This window comes from Ovis canadensis, chromosome 11, assembly GCF_042477335.2.
Source record: "Ovis canadensis isolate MfBH-ARS-UI-01 breed Bighorn chromosome 11, ARS-UI_OviCan_v2, whole genome shotgun sequence".
Classification (NCBI taxonomy): Eukaryota; Metazoa; Chordata; class Mammalia; order Artiodactyla; family Bovidae; genus Ovis; species Ovis canadensis.
The window spans coordinates 36,788,116-36,801,747 of record NC_091255.1 but is presented as its reverse complement, the minus strand read 5'-3'; the positions used below and the strand labels follow the sequence as shown (position 1 = coordinate 36,801,747).

At 53.1% G+C, this 13,632-nt stretch overlaps 1 protein-coding gene across 10 annotated transcripts in view; it reads left to right on the top strand.

The window, feature by feature from the left end:
* PIK3R6 (phosphoinositide-3-kinase regulatory subunit 6) overlaps nucleotides 1–13,632 on the top strand; it is a 49,185-nt gene that overhangs the window by 32,828 nt on the left and 2,725 nt on the right. For all 10 annotated transcript variants that reach the window (XR_011247031.1, XM_069542895.1, XM_069542894.1 and 7 more), the window contains 9 exons: nucleotides 829–1,252; nucleotides 1,590–1,668; nucleotides 2,393–2,515; nucleotides 4,351–4,461; nucleotides 6,309–6,399; nucleotides 6,684–6,754; nucleotides 7,243–7,333; nucleotides 7,722–7,837; nucleotides 13,052–13,164. Coding sequence is in view for 9 of the 10 variants with exons in the window: in XM_069542895.1 (XP_069398996.1) it covers nucleotides 829–1,252; nucleotides 1,590–1,668; nucleotides 2,393–2,515; nucleotides 4,351–4,461; nucleotides 6,309–6,399; nucleotides 6,684–6,754; nucleotides 7,243–7,333; nucleotides 7,722–7,837; nucleotides 13,052–13,164 (1,219 nt within the window). In the remaining variant the exon portion in view is untranslated. The remainder of the gene's footprint in view (nucleotides 1–828; nucleotides 1,253–1,589; nucleotides 1,669–2,392; nucleotides 2,516–4,350; nucleotides 4,462–6,308; nucleotides 6,400–6,683; nucleotides 6,755–7,242; nucleotides 7,334–7,721; nucleotides 7,838–13,051; nucleotides 13,165–13,632) is intronic.

Genomic DNA, 13,632 nt, shown 5'->3' with positions numbered 1-13,632 from the left:
AGGAGGCAGGCGCCAGAGAAGCTGTGGTTCCCGGAGCAGGAGGTGGCCCACACTTCCCCTCCATGCTGGTGTCGGTCCCCTTCCCCCCTAGGCCCTGCTCTTCTCAAGGGAGGGGGAAGTCAGAGGGGTAGGTTGCAGTGGGCAGTGCCAGGCTGGTGAACCAAGTTCCAGGTCCACACACCCTTTCACGTGCTGGGTCACCCTAGATGGGCTCAGTGCCCTCGGACCCTCAGTTTCCTCACGAGCAACAAAATGAAAGGCAATTGGAAAAGCCCAGAGGCCTCTCCAGGAGCCGATGCCCTGTTATCTGTGTTCCAGGGGAAGCTGCCGGGGAGTGGGAGCATGGGAGGGTGCTCGTGAGCCCGCGGGGAAGAGGGCTTCAGAGTCCAGAGACAGTGCATTAGCTGATGTCTTTGCGGCAGGACTTCTCAGAGCCTTTTAAGCTGATGTCTTTGCGACAGGACTTCTCAGAGACCTTTAAGCTGATGTCTTTGTGGCAGGACTTCTCAGAGCCTTTTAAGCTGATGTCTTTGCGACAGGACTTCTCAGAGACCTTTAAGCTGATGTCTTTGCGGCAGGACTTCTCAGAGACCTTTAAGCTGATGTCTTTGCTCTCGAGCCTTTAAGATGTTTACTTGTGGTATGAGTGTGTGAGGTTCTCAGTCTCTGTTTGCCACATAACCTCTGTTCCTTCTCGAAGCATCTCATGGGGCTTCTGTTCAGCTAACAAGTGTGTGGCAAACATGGAACCACCAGCCTCGTGGGTGAGGCCCAGCCAGCCTGGTGTCCCCTCTCCACCCTGACAGTCCCCTTGGTCTCATGTCCCAGGGAAGGAACTGGTGCTCTTCCTGCGCCCGCTAACCCAGCTGCGCCTCAGTGCAGACTTGGAGGCCTTGGATCTTCAGGGCCTCCTGCCAGACTGGGAGTTGGCCCGGGCATCCATGCTGTCCACCGACAGCGGCATCGAGCGGGACCTTCCTCTGGGGGCCGACGAGCTGCTGACACCTGGCAGCCCCGAGGCAGAGCGAGCCGGGCTGCAGCGCAAGGGGGGCATCAAGAAGCGGGTGTGGCCCGCGGACATCATGATGCCCAGCAGCTGGGATGGGCCCCCAGGGCTGCACCGGAGGACTGGCAGACCCAGCGGGGATGGGGAGCTGCTGCCCGGCATCTCTCGGCTGCACACAGCGCGGGTACTGGTGCTGGGGGATGACAGGATGCTGGGGCGCCTGGCCCGGGCCTACTGCAACCTCAGGTAGGGCCCCAGAGGGCGGCTGGGTAAGGTCGGGACACAGGTGGGCCTGGCCTGGGCTGATGAAGAATGGAGAAATGGGCTGGGGCAGGCCGAGACCAGGGTGGAATGGGGGGCGGTGGTACACTGTGTTCCCCCCAAACCCCACACCCAGCCACCATGGAGCACCATGCTCCCTGCTTTACTGCACCCATTCTACAGATGAGAAGGCAGAGGCTCAGAGTGAGCAGGTCAATTGGCCAGAGTCAAAAAGATATTAAGTAACAGAGCCAGGAGGTGGAACCAAGTCTGTGGGAAGCCCAAACCCCTGCTCATGCCTGCGCTCTGCTCCCTCTGCCAGGAAGCGAGAGACCCAGAGGTTCTGCCTCACCCCCCGACTCAGCCTGCAGCTCTACTACATCCCCCTGCTGGCGCCTGAGGTGCTGGACTGGGTGGGGGCGGGGGTTGGGAGAGGGGGAACCTAGGGGAAGGGGTGCAGGGCAGGGTTGGAGGTGAGCCCTGGGGAAGTGTTCGAGGGTGTCAGGAGGAGGAACTGGGGTCAGTCTTCCTTAGGATGCGGAGCTGGGCAAGACCTGGAGGACTTCGATCACAGAAGCCACAGACATGGGCCCTAGGGGTGGCAGAGATGCCTGTTTACTGTGGCAGCCTGCCCATGACCCCACGACACCATGGCTGATTTCCTTTTGCTTGTCTGATGGAATCAGTGGCAAGCTGATGCTCAAACAGGAGGGCCTCTCTTACACACACACACACACAAACACACACACACACACACACACACACACCCCTACCCCTTCCTAGGGGGAGATGAAGCTGCACTGGCAATATTTCATTTCTATCACCCACTCTACTTCTGACAGGGGATCCTTAAATTCAAGGCACTGCTTGTCTCTCCCCTTTAAGGCTAACGACCGTTTTTCAGTGTCCCTGGCAGGCATCCTCGGGAAGGCGGGTTCCAGCTTCACCTCAAGTATGAGACCCGTCTTCATGTGGTGCAGAAATCTAGGCCCCAAGAGCTTGAATAATTTGACCCATTCCCAAAGCTAGTTTGTCTAGGACCAGTACGTGGGGACCCACCCCCACCGAGCAGGAAGAAAGTGCCAGAGAGGGCCTGACCCGTCCGCCCTGTCCCCTTGTTCACAGACGTCTGCAGCATCCAGGCGTTCGGAGCTGGGAGAGTTGGCCACGTTCCTGGGCCGCGCGGACCCGTGGTATGAGAGCATCGTCAACACCCTGTGCCCCACCATCCACAAGCTGGCAGAGATGGTAGGGGGGTGAGGGGTAGTGATGGGAGATGGGGGGGCGTTTTCTTGAATTTTGACCTCAAGAGTCAGCCGCAATGGGCCCCACAAGGGATAAGGCAGAAGAGGGGCCCTAGGGAAGCTGGTGGCTATAATTTACTCTGTACCAGGCACCTTCCTGTCTGGACAGTCCCGCTGTGTGGAGAGGACAAGGGAAACATTTTTTATTCTTTATTAAAGTGTGTAGGCCAATGATATGCTTCTCATTGGAAACTTGTGTTTCCTGGGCCGCTTTGCAACGGTTGCAACAGTTAACGTTCCTGAGCATGGCTCCATGCCAGGCACTGTTCTAAGCACTCCCACCTGCAGCCCTACCAGCTGGGTACGCGTGCTTGTCTACTTGCTATAGTCACCACATCCCCATTTTACAGATCAAGCAGCTGAGGCACAAAGAGATTAGGTCTCTTGTCCAGAATAACAGAATGAGTCCCACTTGGAATAAGGCAGCTTCATTCGAAAGCATGTTCTCTGAGCCACAAGCCATCATGCTGTCCCCAGGCCCAGGCGGTGGTGAGGACAGGCAGGGAAGGGGCTCGTCTTTCGCTGATTTGAAAGGTCTTCTGCTGTCGTATGTGCTGCGGACATTCTTTTCCCACTTTTTCCATTTCAGTCTTACCAGAAGTGGGGTTTGTTCTGACCTACAGAATTTCAAATATGTTTTTCCTTTATGGTTTCTGTCTTTGCAGCCATGCTTTGAAAGACCTTCTCCATTCCAAGATTAAATTCACTGATAATTTACTCTAACACTTTTAGCATCTAATTTTTTACATTTAGATAACCTGTCTGCAATTAACTTCAGTATGTAATTTTATTTTTTCCAGGTGTTTAGATTATTGTTGTAAAGCTATTTATTGGGTATATTATCAGCTTGAAATGCCACTTTTATCATTTATTAAAATTCTTACATATGCTGGAGTTTATTCTTTCTCAGTGATCTATTCATTTCTGTATAAATTTGCACTTTTATATTTTAATATCTGGCATGATACATTTACCTCATTACTCTTCTTTTGCAAAACTTTTCAGACTATGTTTATTTATCTTTCCATATAAGTTTTAGAATTCCATTGTTGAGTCTGTTTTGGATTTTTCTTTTCTTTTCTTTTGCCATACTGCAAGGCATTGGGATCTTAGTTCCCCAACCAGGAATTGAACCCATGCCCCCAGCAGTGGAAGCACAGAGTCCTAGTCACTAGACAGCCAGGGAATGCTTGTCAAGTTTTATTTTTAATCTCGTTGAGATTTTGATTGAATTTTGGAGAATGACCTTCTTTAGCACATTAAGTTACCCTCTGGGGGTGTGGTATAGCTCTTCACTTCTTAAAGTCTTTATTTCCCTCAGGATCGGTGTTCAGTCTTCATTTGTATTATTTTTTTTAGATTCCACATGTAAGTAATATCCCATGAAATGTGTCCTTCTCTGTCTGGCATACTTCCTTTAGTATGATAATCTGTAGGTCCATCCATGTTGCTGAACGTGGTTCCTGCGGCTAATATTCCACTGTGCATATGTGCCACAGCGTCTTGGTCCATTCATCTGTTGATGGACGTTTAGGTTGCTTCCATGTCTTGACTATTGTAAATAGTGCTGTTATGAACACCGGGGTGCTGGATGGACCCTTTTGATTAGGGGTGGAAATCAGCCGGCAGGAAAGGCTTGGACAATGCTGAAGAAACAGCGAGGTTAGTGCAAGGCAAGGGGCACGAGGGGGTTTTGGAGTTTCTCTGTAAAGAAAGTGGCAGCTCCCGCAGCAGTGTGGAGGGAGCTGGCTGAAGACAGTCTCCCTCCTTCCCTCACAGCCTCTCTCCCTGGACACATCCCAGACCGTAGACCCCTTCATCCTAGATGCCATCACCTACTATGTTCGCATGGGCACCCAGCCTGTCTATTTCCAGATCTACACAGTCAAGGTAAGCTTCCCACCTGGGGCTCCAATGAGACCAGGGCAGCCTGTTGGACTCCAGGACCCCACAACCTGAATACCCTGGCTCCGGGGAGCCAGGGGACCAGGATGCAAGTCATAAACTCATCCAGACATTCTTTTTTTTCCCCTATATTTATTTATTTTATTTCCCTGGCCATATCAGGTCTTCCTTGCTGTACACAGGATCTTTCGTTGTGGTTCACAGACCCTCTAAGTTTTGGCCCATGGGCTTAGTTGCTCCTCGGCATGTGGGATCTTAGTTCCCCAATCAGGGATCGAATCCATAGTCCTCTGCATTGCAAGGTGGGTTCTTAACCACTGGACTGCCAGAGAAGTCCCCCATCCAGACATTCTTGGTTGTTGACTTTATCTTCTTCCTCTCCGGATAAGTAAGATAATCATTAACTTCTAACACCTCAAGTTCAAGCAGAAGCAGACTTCACGCGGAAGGACTCTCTGTCCTTACATCCTCCCCATCATCCTTGCCAACCTCACCTCTTGCAGCAACTGCCCTCACCTCTGCTCTGCTCACCCCATTACACGATCAAGTGCTTCTCCTGGGTGCTCCTGCGATACTCTGGGCCACGCTCTGGCACCTCCCTTTGTCATGTACCTGCAGATGCCAGTGTGCCGCCCCACCAAGACTCTGAGTCCCCTGAGATGAGACTATACTTTGTTCATCTTGAGCCTCCTGCTAGCAGCACAGTAAACTCTGTGTGTGTGTGTGTGTGTGTGTGTGTGTGTGTGTGTGTGTATCAGAGGATGGGTCAGTGTGGGACTGGCTGTGTGCAGTGGGTATAGAGTTAGAGGCAGTGTGAGGTAGTGATAAGTTCATGGTTCCCCTCCTGGTCCCTCTGCATGCTCGCTGTATGATCACAGCTCCCTTCACCTCCCTCACATTGATTCTCCCCACCTTTTCTTTTTTTAATATTTATTTTAATTTATTGACTGCATTGGCTTGTGGCACACGGGCTCTCCTCTTGCACCTCCAGAGCATGCAGGTTTAGTTACTATGAGGCATGTGGGATCTTAGTTCCCTGACCAGGAATTGAACTCATGTCCCCTGCACTGCAAGGTGGACTCTTAACCCCTGGACCCCCGGGGAAGTCCCCCGCCCCACCTTTTGAAAAAATGACTTTATGTGCTCATTTATAGGCTGTGCTGGGTCTCTCAGCTGTGCTGGCTTTTCCTGAGTTGCAGTGATCGCGAGCTGCAGTTTGCAGGCACCTCACTGCGGTGGCTTCCCTTTTGCAGAGCACCGGCTCTCGGGCGCATGGGCTCAATAGTGATGGCTCGAGGGCTCCAGAGCCCAGGCTCAGTAGCTGTGGCACACAGGCTTAGTGGCTCTGTGGCATGTGGGATCTTCCCAGACCAGGGATCGAACCCATGTCTTCGGCATTGGCAGGCGAATTCTTTACCACTGAGCCACCAGGGAAGCCCCATTTTCCCCATTTATAAAATGGGGAAAGTAATCTTCATCACGGAGTTTTTGTGAGCACTCAAATGAGTAGAAAAATATATTAAACAATTGATGGGGGAAGATGACGGCAAGGCTGTCGGCACATGGAAGATTCTAGGACAGTGGTGGGAAGTTCAAAATCCCACATCCTGGGACTTCCCTGCTGGTCCAGTGGCTAAGACTCCACTCAGGGGGCCTGAGTTCAATCCCTGGTCAGTGAACTAGATCCCACATGCTGCAACTAAGACCTAGTGCAGCCAAATAAATAATAAGTAAATATTTTAAAGACATCCTGGGCTGTGGGGGTTACTGGGAGCTGCCCCTGGCAGGGACAACATCCCCCAGCCTCCCTGCCCCCTGCAACCTCCCTCCAGATCTTCTCTGGTGACCTGAGCCAAGACCCTGCCGAGGACATTTTCCTCACCGAGCTCAAGGTCAAGATCCAAGACTCCAAGTTCCCCAAAGGTGAGCATCTGTCTCCCCTTTCCCAAAGCTCAGCCGACTCAGCTTCCTCAAGGCCCACTTCCAGAAAGTCCTCCCACCTCTCACGGCCCCATCCCACCCCTTCCTTCCCACCTCTGCTGAATACCAGAGTGCCCTGTCCCGTGCAGGCTCGCCCAGCCCTAAGGGCAGCCTGGTCCCCCCTGAGATGCAGCCTTTCTGCTCTGGAACAGATGCAGCTTCACCTGGGCCTTGATGAGGGAGGGATAGGGCCTCTCACCTTCATTCAGCGTCTTCTCTTCCCACAGATAGTTTTTCACCCCGGAGGAGAGGCGTGGCTGAGGGTCCAGGGGCTGAGCTCTCCATCTGCTACCAGAAGGTCAGTGGGCGTGGCGCCGTCAGGAGGTGGCCAGAGGTACCACTGGAGGGAGGCAGGTGTCAGGAACATGGTGGGGGAGAGCGGGGAGCAGACAGAGGGACCTTCTGACCTTCCTTTGACACAGCCCCCAGTTTCCCGACCTCCAGAGCGTTTTGCAGGGATGGGTGGGTTATGACTGATCTTCCATATGGACAAGGAGGCCATCTGATGTAAGGAACAGGGCGCTGTCCCTTTGTTCAAAAATACCCTCCTCCCTAGCTGACCAGATGCATTGGAGTACAGTCCTCAGTCTAGAGTGAGGAACGTGCCCCCAGGATTGAGTGCTCTGAGCCTTCGTCCTCTGGTTCCTTACTGGACGTTAGCTTAACTGGTGCTCAGGGCAGTGGCAGGAAGCAGAGAAGGAGGGGTGGGGAGACAAGCAGACTGTTGATGTGGGGATGTGCGCCCTGTCCTGAGGACCCCTTCTGTCCCTGCGTCCCCCTCCCCAGGCCCTGCTCAGCCACCGGAACCAGGAGGTCACCGTCTCCCTGCGGGCCACTGGGCTGGTCCTGAAGACCCTTCCAGCCAGTGACACTGAAGGTGAGGAGCTGGGCAAGCAGGGAAGCTGGGGCGGGAGGAGGAGAGAGGGTGGAGGGCCAGAGATGGAGGGAACAGGGGAAGGCAGCCTCCTTCCCCGTCCCTGGGAGAGCAGGAAGATGGTCCAGCTCCCACTCATGCCGGGCCCAGGGCTGGGCACCAGGCTGCCTGGCGAGGCCCAGCCCGGCCCTCAGGTGGGCCATCATCAAGCCACCCAGGGTGACGCTCCCCTGCATGAGCGGGTATGGGAAGGGGTTAAAGTGGGAAGGGGCGGTGGTCACGGTGGGTTCGTGTCCTTCTTAGGACATGGCATCTCCAGCTGCCCTCCTTCCCTCCAGCTGCCCTCCTTCCCTGGAGGCCAATTCACAGCCCCGCATCTCACCCTTCCCAGTTTCAGGGCCCATCTACTGCACCCCCACTGCTGCGCCCGACACAGACCACACGTGCCTGAGAGTTAGTGTGACAGAGATTGTGAAGACCTCCAACTTGGCGGGAAGGTCCTTCTCTGTAAGTCCTGGGGAGGATGGGAACCGGGGATATTCACACAGGGTAGGGTGAATCGGATAAGAGAGCCTGGGGAGGGTGTGCAGAGAAGAGGGAGTGAACCCCGAGCCTTTGTGAGCCCCTGCTGTTGGAACCAGTCTTCCTGTTGGGAAGAATCTGATTTCCAGTCTGTTTGAAATATTGAGCACCCACTGGCCCTCTTCCAGGGCCCTGGACCTCAGACGCACACAGATAACTACAAAATGCACCCGAGTCCTGTATGCCCTGCTCACAGCAGCCAAAACAGCAATGGCCCAGCCTTTGTGTTTGTTTTTGGCTGCAGTGGGTCTTCATTGCTGTGCTTGGGCTTTCTCTAGTTGCAGTGAGCAGGGGCTATTCTTCCTTGTGGTGCTTGGGCTTCTCGCTGTAGCGGCTTCTCTTGTCATAGAACACAGGCTCTAGGGCACGTGGGCTCAGTAACTGTGACCCACGGGCTTCGTTGCTCCGTGGCATGTGAAATCCTCCCAGACCAGGGATCACACCTGTGTCCTCTGCATTGGCTGAGGGATTCTTAGTGACTGTAGCATCTGAGAAGTCCCAGCAATGGCCCCAGCCTTTGACCAAATAAAACCAGCCCATGGCCCTGCCACTGCCCTTTGCCCTTTGCTCTTATTGATACTCATAGAGATACAAACATAGGACCTGCCCATTTTCTCCCCTATCTGATGGCCACTCTGGATGTCACTGCCCTAGTCAGTTGGGCTTGGAGTGCATGATTACACCTGAACCATGTTGTCAGAAAGCCTGGACTCCCCCCTCACCCAGGCAGATGCTCCCTTTAGGTCAAGCTGCCTAGGAGGTCTGATGCCCAAGTGTCTTAAGTGCTTCTGTGACATCCTGCATCCCTGCAGGTCAGGATATCTTATCACTTCCCACCTCATCCTAGCCCTGGGCATTACTCGACCCTTTCCTCTGGACTCTTTTTCCTAAATCAGCTCCTTAAATAGATAGTGTTCTCCACGTTGGTCCATGACCCACTTCTTTTCTTAGCTCCTGGGCTATCAAAGCTATGTCTGTGGCTTTAGTCCAAGTTGTTCAGGGCACCCACATCTTTATCTCCTGCTCTGACATTCACCTCTGAGTGTCTGACCCCTAAGTTAGCATGAGCTGGGTGTCCCACAACACCCCAAACTCAAGATATTCAAAACCGAAGCCAGAGCTTTCCAGTAGTGGAGTTCCCTAGAGCCAGACTGCCTAGACTCAGATCTTGGGGCTCTCATTTACCAGCTATGTGACTCTAGGGAAGTGTCTCCAGTTTTCTGTGCCTCAGTCTCACTGTCTAGAAAATGGGGATAATAATGGTAGCTACTTTATCCGGTTGTTGTGAGGACTGAATGATGGTGGCATGTAAAGGTTCTAGGAGAGCACTTGTCCAAGGCAGAGCTATATATGTGGTATGGTATTATTTAGTCGCTCGGTCGTGTCAGACTCATTGCAGTCCCATGGACTCTGGCCCACCAGGCTCCTCTGACCATGGGATTTCCCAGGCAAGAATACTTGAGTGGGTTGCCATTTCCTTCTCCAGGGGATCTGCTCGACCCAGGGATCAAACCAGTGTCTCTTATATCTCCTGCATTGGCAGGTGGATTCTTTACCACTGAGCTATCTGGGAGGTCCCATATATGTGTTAGCGGCTGTTGTTATTTCATGCCCTCCTCCGCTGTGTCCATCTCCTGTCCAGTGAGGCCATCATTAACCAGTCACCTTTCCCAGAAACCTGGGAGTCAGCTCAGATGCCTTCTCTTCCTTACTTCCCTTTGTTTGCTGGTGTTCCCTCTCAAATGTTCTCATGCCCCTCCCTTCTTCTCCATCCTCCTTTTGGTCCAGCAAGGTTGACCAGCTGTCCCAGTTTGCTGGGACTGGAAAGTTTCCTAGGATTTGAGGCTCTTGGTGCTAAAATTAGCGAAAATTCTAGGCAAACTTGTCATTCTTAGGCCAGATTTTTCATCCACCTCCTTCTGGACAAACTCAACAGCACCCCGTTGTCACACCAGTGCTCCTTCAGTCCACCCTCCACACTTCTGCCCATGTGATCTTTCTAAAACAGACACATCACTCCGTGCTTAAAACCCCTGATCATCTTCCTCTCTGCAGGCAGAAGGGTGGAAGAACTTCAGTGTTGCATAGCTTGGTTCCTCTTCCTCTCCGTTTGCAACCCCAGCCAGCCTTGCACGCCCTTGACACTGGGTTATCTGTGATACCAAACCTAACCTGGGTCCTCTCGCCCAGGTGCAGTAAAGCCAGTCTCCTGACACTGGGTTGTGGTGAAGAGCAGTGTAGCTTTTGTTGCAGGTGCCAAACAAGGAGTCCAGGGCAGTTGATGCTCAAAACCACTGACATCCCCAAGGAGTTTCAGCAAAGCACTTTTAAAAGCCAGATGAGGGAGGCGCATCCTAGGGTATGTGATCAGCTGGTATACAGTTCTATGATTGGTTGATGGCAAGGGAACAGAGTGATGTCATAGGCAGTAACACCATCAGTCATTAGGTGCCAGTGGGTCTAGGGGCTACGTGCTCATGATTATGTAATTAATAATTATCATGTAGTTAATTTCTTCCATTGGTGGTGGTTTTAGCATCTGTAATAAAACAACTCAGGAAATGTGCATCAGACACTGTGATCTAGGTACTTCAGAGAGGAGCTGAAGCAGAGGATATGGGGGAGGGGCCTGTTCCCGGGAAGGCCCCATAGCACCCTGCTCAGCTACATTTGGAAGTGTGCTGGCCATCCTTCCTCTGTGCCTCACTTGGCCTGAAACCCCGTTCCTCCTTTTCTCTTCCCTGTCCTCCTTTAATAACCTCTGTTTCTCTTTCAAGATTAAACTAAGGTATCATCTCCCTCAGGAGGCCCTTCCCTGCACATCCTCCACCCCTCTCCCCGGAGAGCTACGTCCCCATGTCTGTGCCCGCTGCCACCCTTCCCCCCCCCCCCCCCCCCCCCGCAAACCCTGGGGACATGACCATGGCAGCATTTGCAAAACTATCAGTGATGTGATCTCAAGGCCTCTGTAGGGCTCAGGCCCTTCTCCACCCTCCCATCATTCAGTGTGGGAATGGCTCACAGCAGGAGCTCTCCAGATGTCTCCTGATCCAGCCTCCACCTCTGCAGGATCTCACCCCTAACTAGAGCTCCCTTTTTCTGGGGCAGCCTCTGCCCCGGAGGAGCCCTCTACAGGCTGAGAGCTCTGTACTGAGCTGAGATCTCCAGACAGGATGCTCTGGGTTTGAGCTTCGAATGCCAGGGTGGACCTATTTCCTTTTCATATATTTCCTCTTTCAAAGTCAGTTCCTTACAACGGTTTCTATTTTGAATGACCTCTTTAAATAACCTGGTTGTGGGATTTTTGAAAATCTAAACATCCCAGTGAGTTCCCTTTCATCTACAAGGTAGTTGCTAATAGTAACATATTTTTGCTCTCAATAGGTGAGAAAGAAAAAGCACAGAGAGATTAAGAATCATGTCCAAGGTCACACAACTAAGAAGTGGCAGAGCTAGGATAGGAACCCGGGTGCTCTGGGTGTGGAGTCTCTGACTCTCTTCCTGGGAGATTCCTGCACACCCTGCCCAGAGACTTCTGGCAGCCAACCCTCCCAGTCCACAAAAGTCCGGCAGAAATGCCCGGATGAGCCTGACCTCCCCAGGTTTAGTCTCTGCTTGCATGCATACATGCCCAGTCATGTCTGACTCTTTGCAACCCTATGGCCTGTAGCCCCCCAGGCTCCTCTCTCCTTGGAATTTTCCAGGCAAGGATACTGGAGTGGGTTGCCATTTCCTCCTCCAGGGGATCTTCCCGACCCCAGGATTGAACTTGCATCTCCGTCATCTCCTGCACTGGCAGGCAGATTCTTACCACTAGGCCACCTGGGAAGCCCTTCGGCGCTGTTGTGAAAGTGAAAGTTGCTCCGTCGTGTCCAACTCTTTGTGACCCCATGGACTATACAGTCCCTGGAGTTCTCCGGGCCAGAATACTGGAGTGGGTCGCCTTTGCCCTTCTCCAGGGGATCTTCCCAACCCAGGAATTGAACCAGGGTCTCCTTCATTGCAGGTAGATTCTTTACCAACTGAGCTATCAGGGAAGCAGTTCCCTGCAATTTGACAGCAGGAGGACGGATCAGCCCTGCCTACAGTGGTGACCTTATGAAAAATGCCCAGGCCTGGGTTGGACTCCAGACTGCTCAGATCAGAATCTCTAATTTTATGTTTGGGAAAGGCGGTTCTGTGCTTGAAAGAGGTGGAGACTAAGGCTCTAGAAACTAGTGTTCCATGGTGGTGGATCACCCAAAGCTGCTGTCCACATGTGGAAGTGGCCAGTGACCAGAAAGGCCCTCAGAGCCCCGTCTGGAACCCAAGATGCTCTACCTTCTCTGTGCTTGAAAGAGGTGGAGACTAAGGCTCTAGAAACTAGTGTTCCGTGGTGGTGGATCACCCAAAGCTGCTGTCCACATGTGGAAGTGGCCAGTGACCAGAAAGGCCCTCAGAGCCCCGTCTGGAACCCAAGATGCTCCACCTTCTCTGAGAGGGGGAGGGGCCTCTCAGGAGCAGCAACCCCCTGCCCCACCTCAGTGCTCCCCAGGTCACAGGTTGGAGGGCTGCCTCAGGGCTGTTTTCCTTTGGTCCTGGGTGCATTTTCGAAGAAGCCACAGGGCTTTGGGTTTCGATGGCGGGGTTTCCTCCACCCCTACCCGGGTTTCCCAAGCAGAGGATGGATCCCTCCTGCCTGTCACTGGTCCCCTGGAACAAACTGATACAGGCCTGGTATCACTCACAGGGGAAAGTTGCCACTTTCTAGACCTTCTGTCTCTGCCCCAGGGAAATGATCTTGTATGCAATCCAACTAATAACTGGGGTCAGGGCTTATAAAAACCTGGAAGTATCCCCCAATTCCACACATAACACGCCTGTCATATAGGAGGTGCTCAGGTCACTGGAGCACCTGGAGGGTCCAGCCTCAGCATCCCAAGTTGTTTTTTAAATTAAGGACAACAGATTGGAAAAAAGAACTGCACAAATGATGGGCAAGTCAAGGACCAGGGCAGCCTAGAAGCACTTCCTGCGGGGCTGTCACTGCTCAAGAGTCACTTGTAGAAAGAGAGGCAGGGGCCCCCATGAACAGGGCAGGAGGTGTTGGCTGGGCCATCTGTTACCAAGGTGACGCTCCCTGAGCTGTTTCTGTTGCAGGTGGTGACAAACACCTTCCGGACAACCAACATCCAGATCCAGAGCCAGGACCGGAGGCTGCTGACCCTGTCACTGGACAAGGACAGCTGCCGCACGTACAAGGATGTGGTCAGGTGAGGTTGGGCTCCATGGCAGCCAGCCCCTCCCCCTTCTGCCTCGAGCCCTGAACACCTTGAAGGGGGTTTGGATCCTGTGCCAGGCAGCTGTCCCAGATGGGTATGGACTCAGGTGATGACTTGAATCCAGGCAAAAGAGCACTTGAGTGGCTGAAGGTGGGCAGCAGCTGAGATTACACTGTTCCAAATCTGTTCTACAGACGCTCAGCCTGCAGCCCTTGACCCATCCCTGAGGCTGGCACTGCGCCCCACTCCCCCACAAGTACACACACACATACACAGGCTGCTCTTCTGAGGCAGCTACGCTACAGTTAATGTGACACTGGAGTCACCTGGGAGGTGTATTTGGATCAGGCAGGCACACAGAGTGACTCACCTGGGCACGTCCTCTGCCTGTGTTCACCCCAGCATGCTCTTTCTCATTTTGACTCTTCCTCGGCTCTCATCGGCCCCTCCCCCTTATCT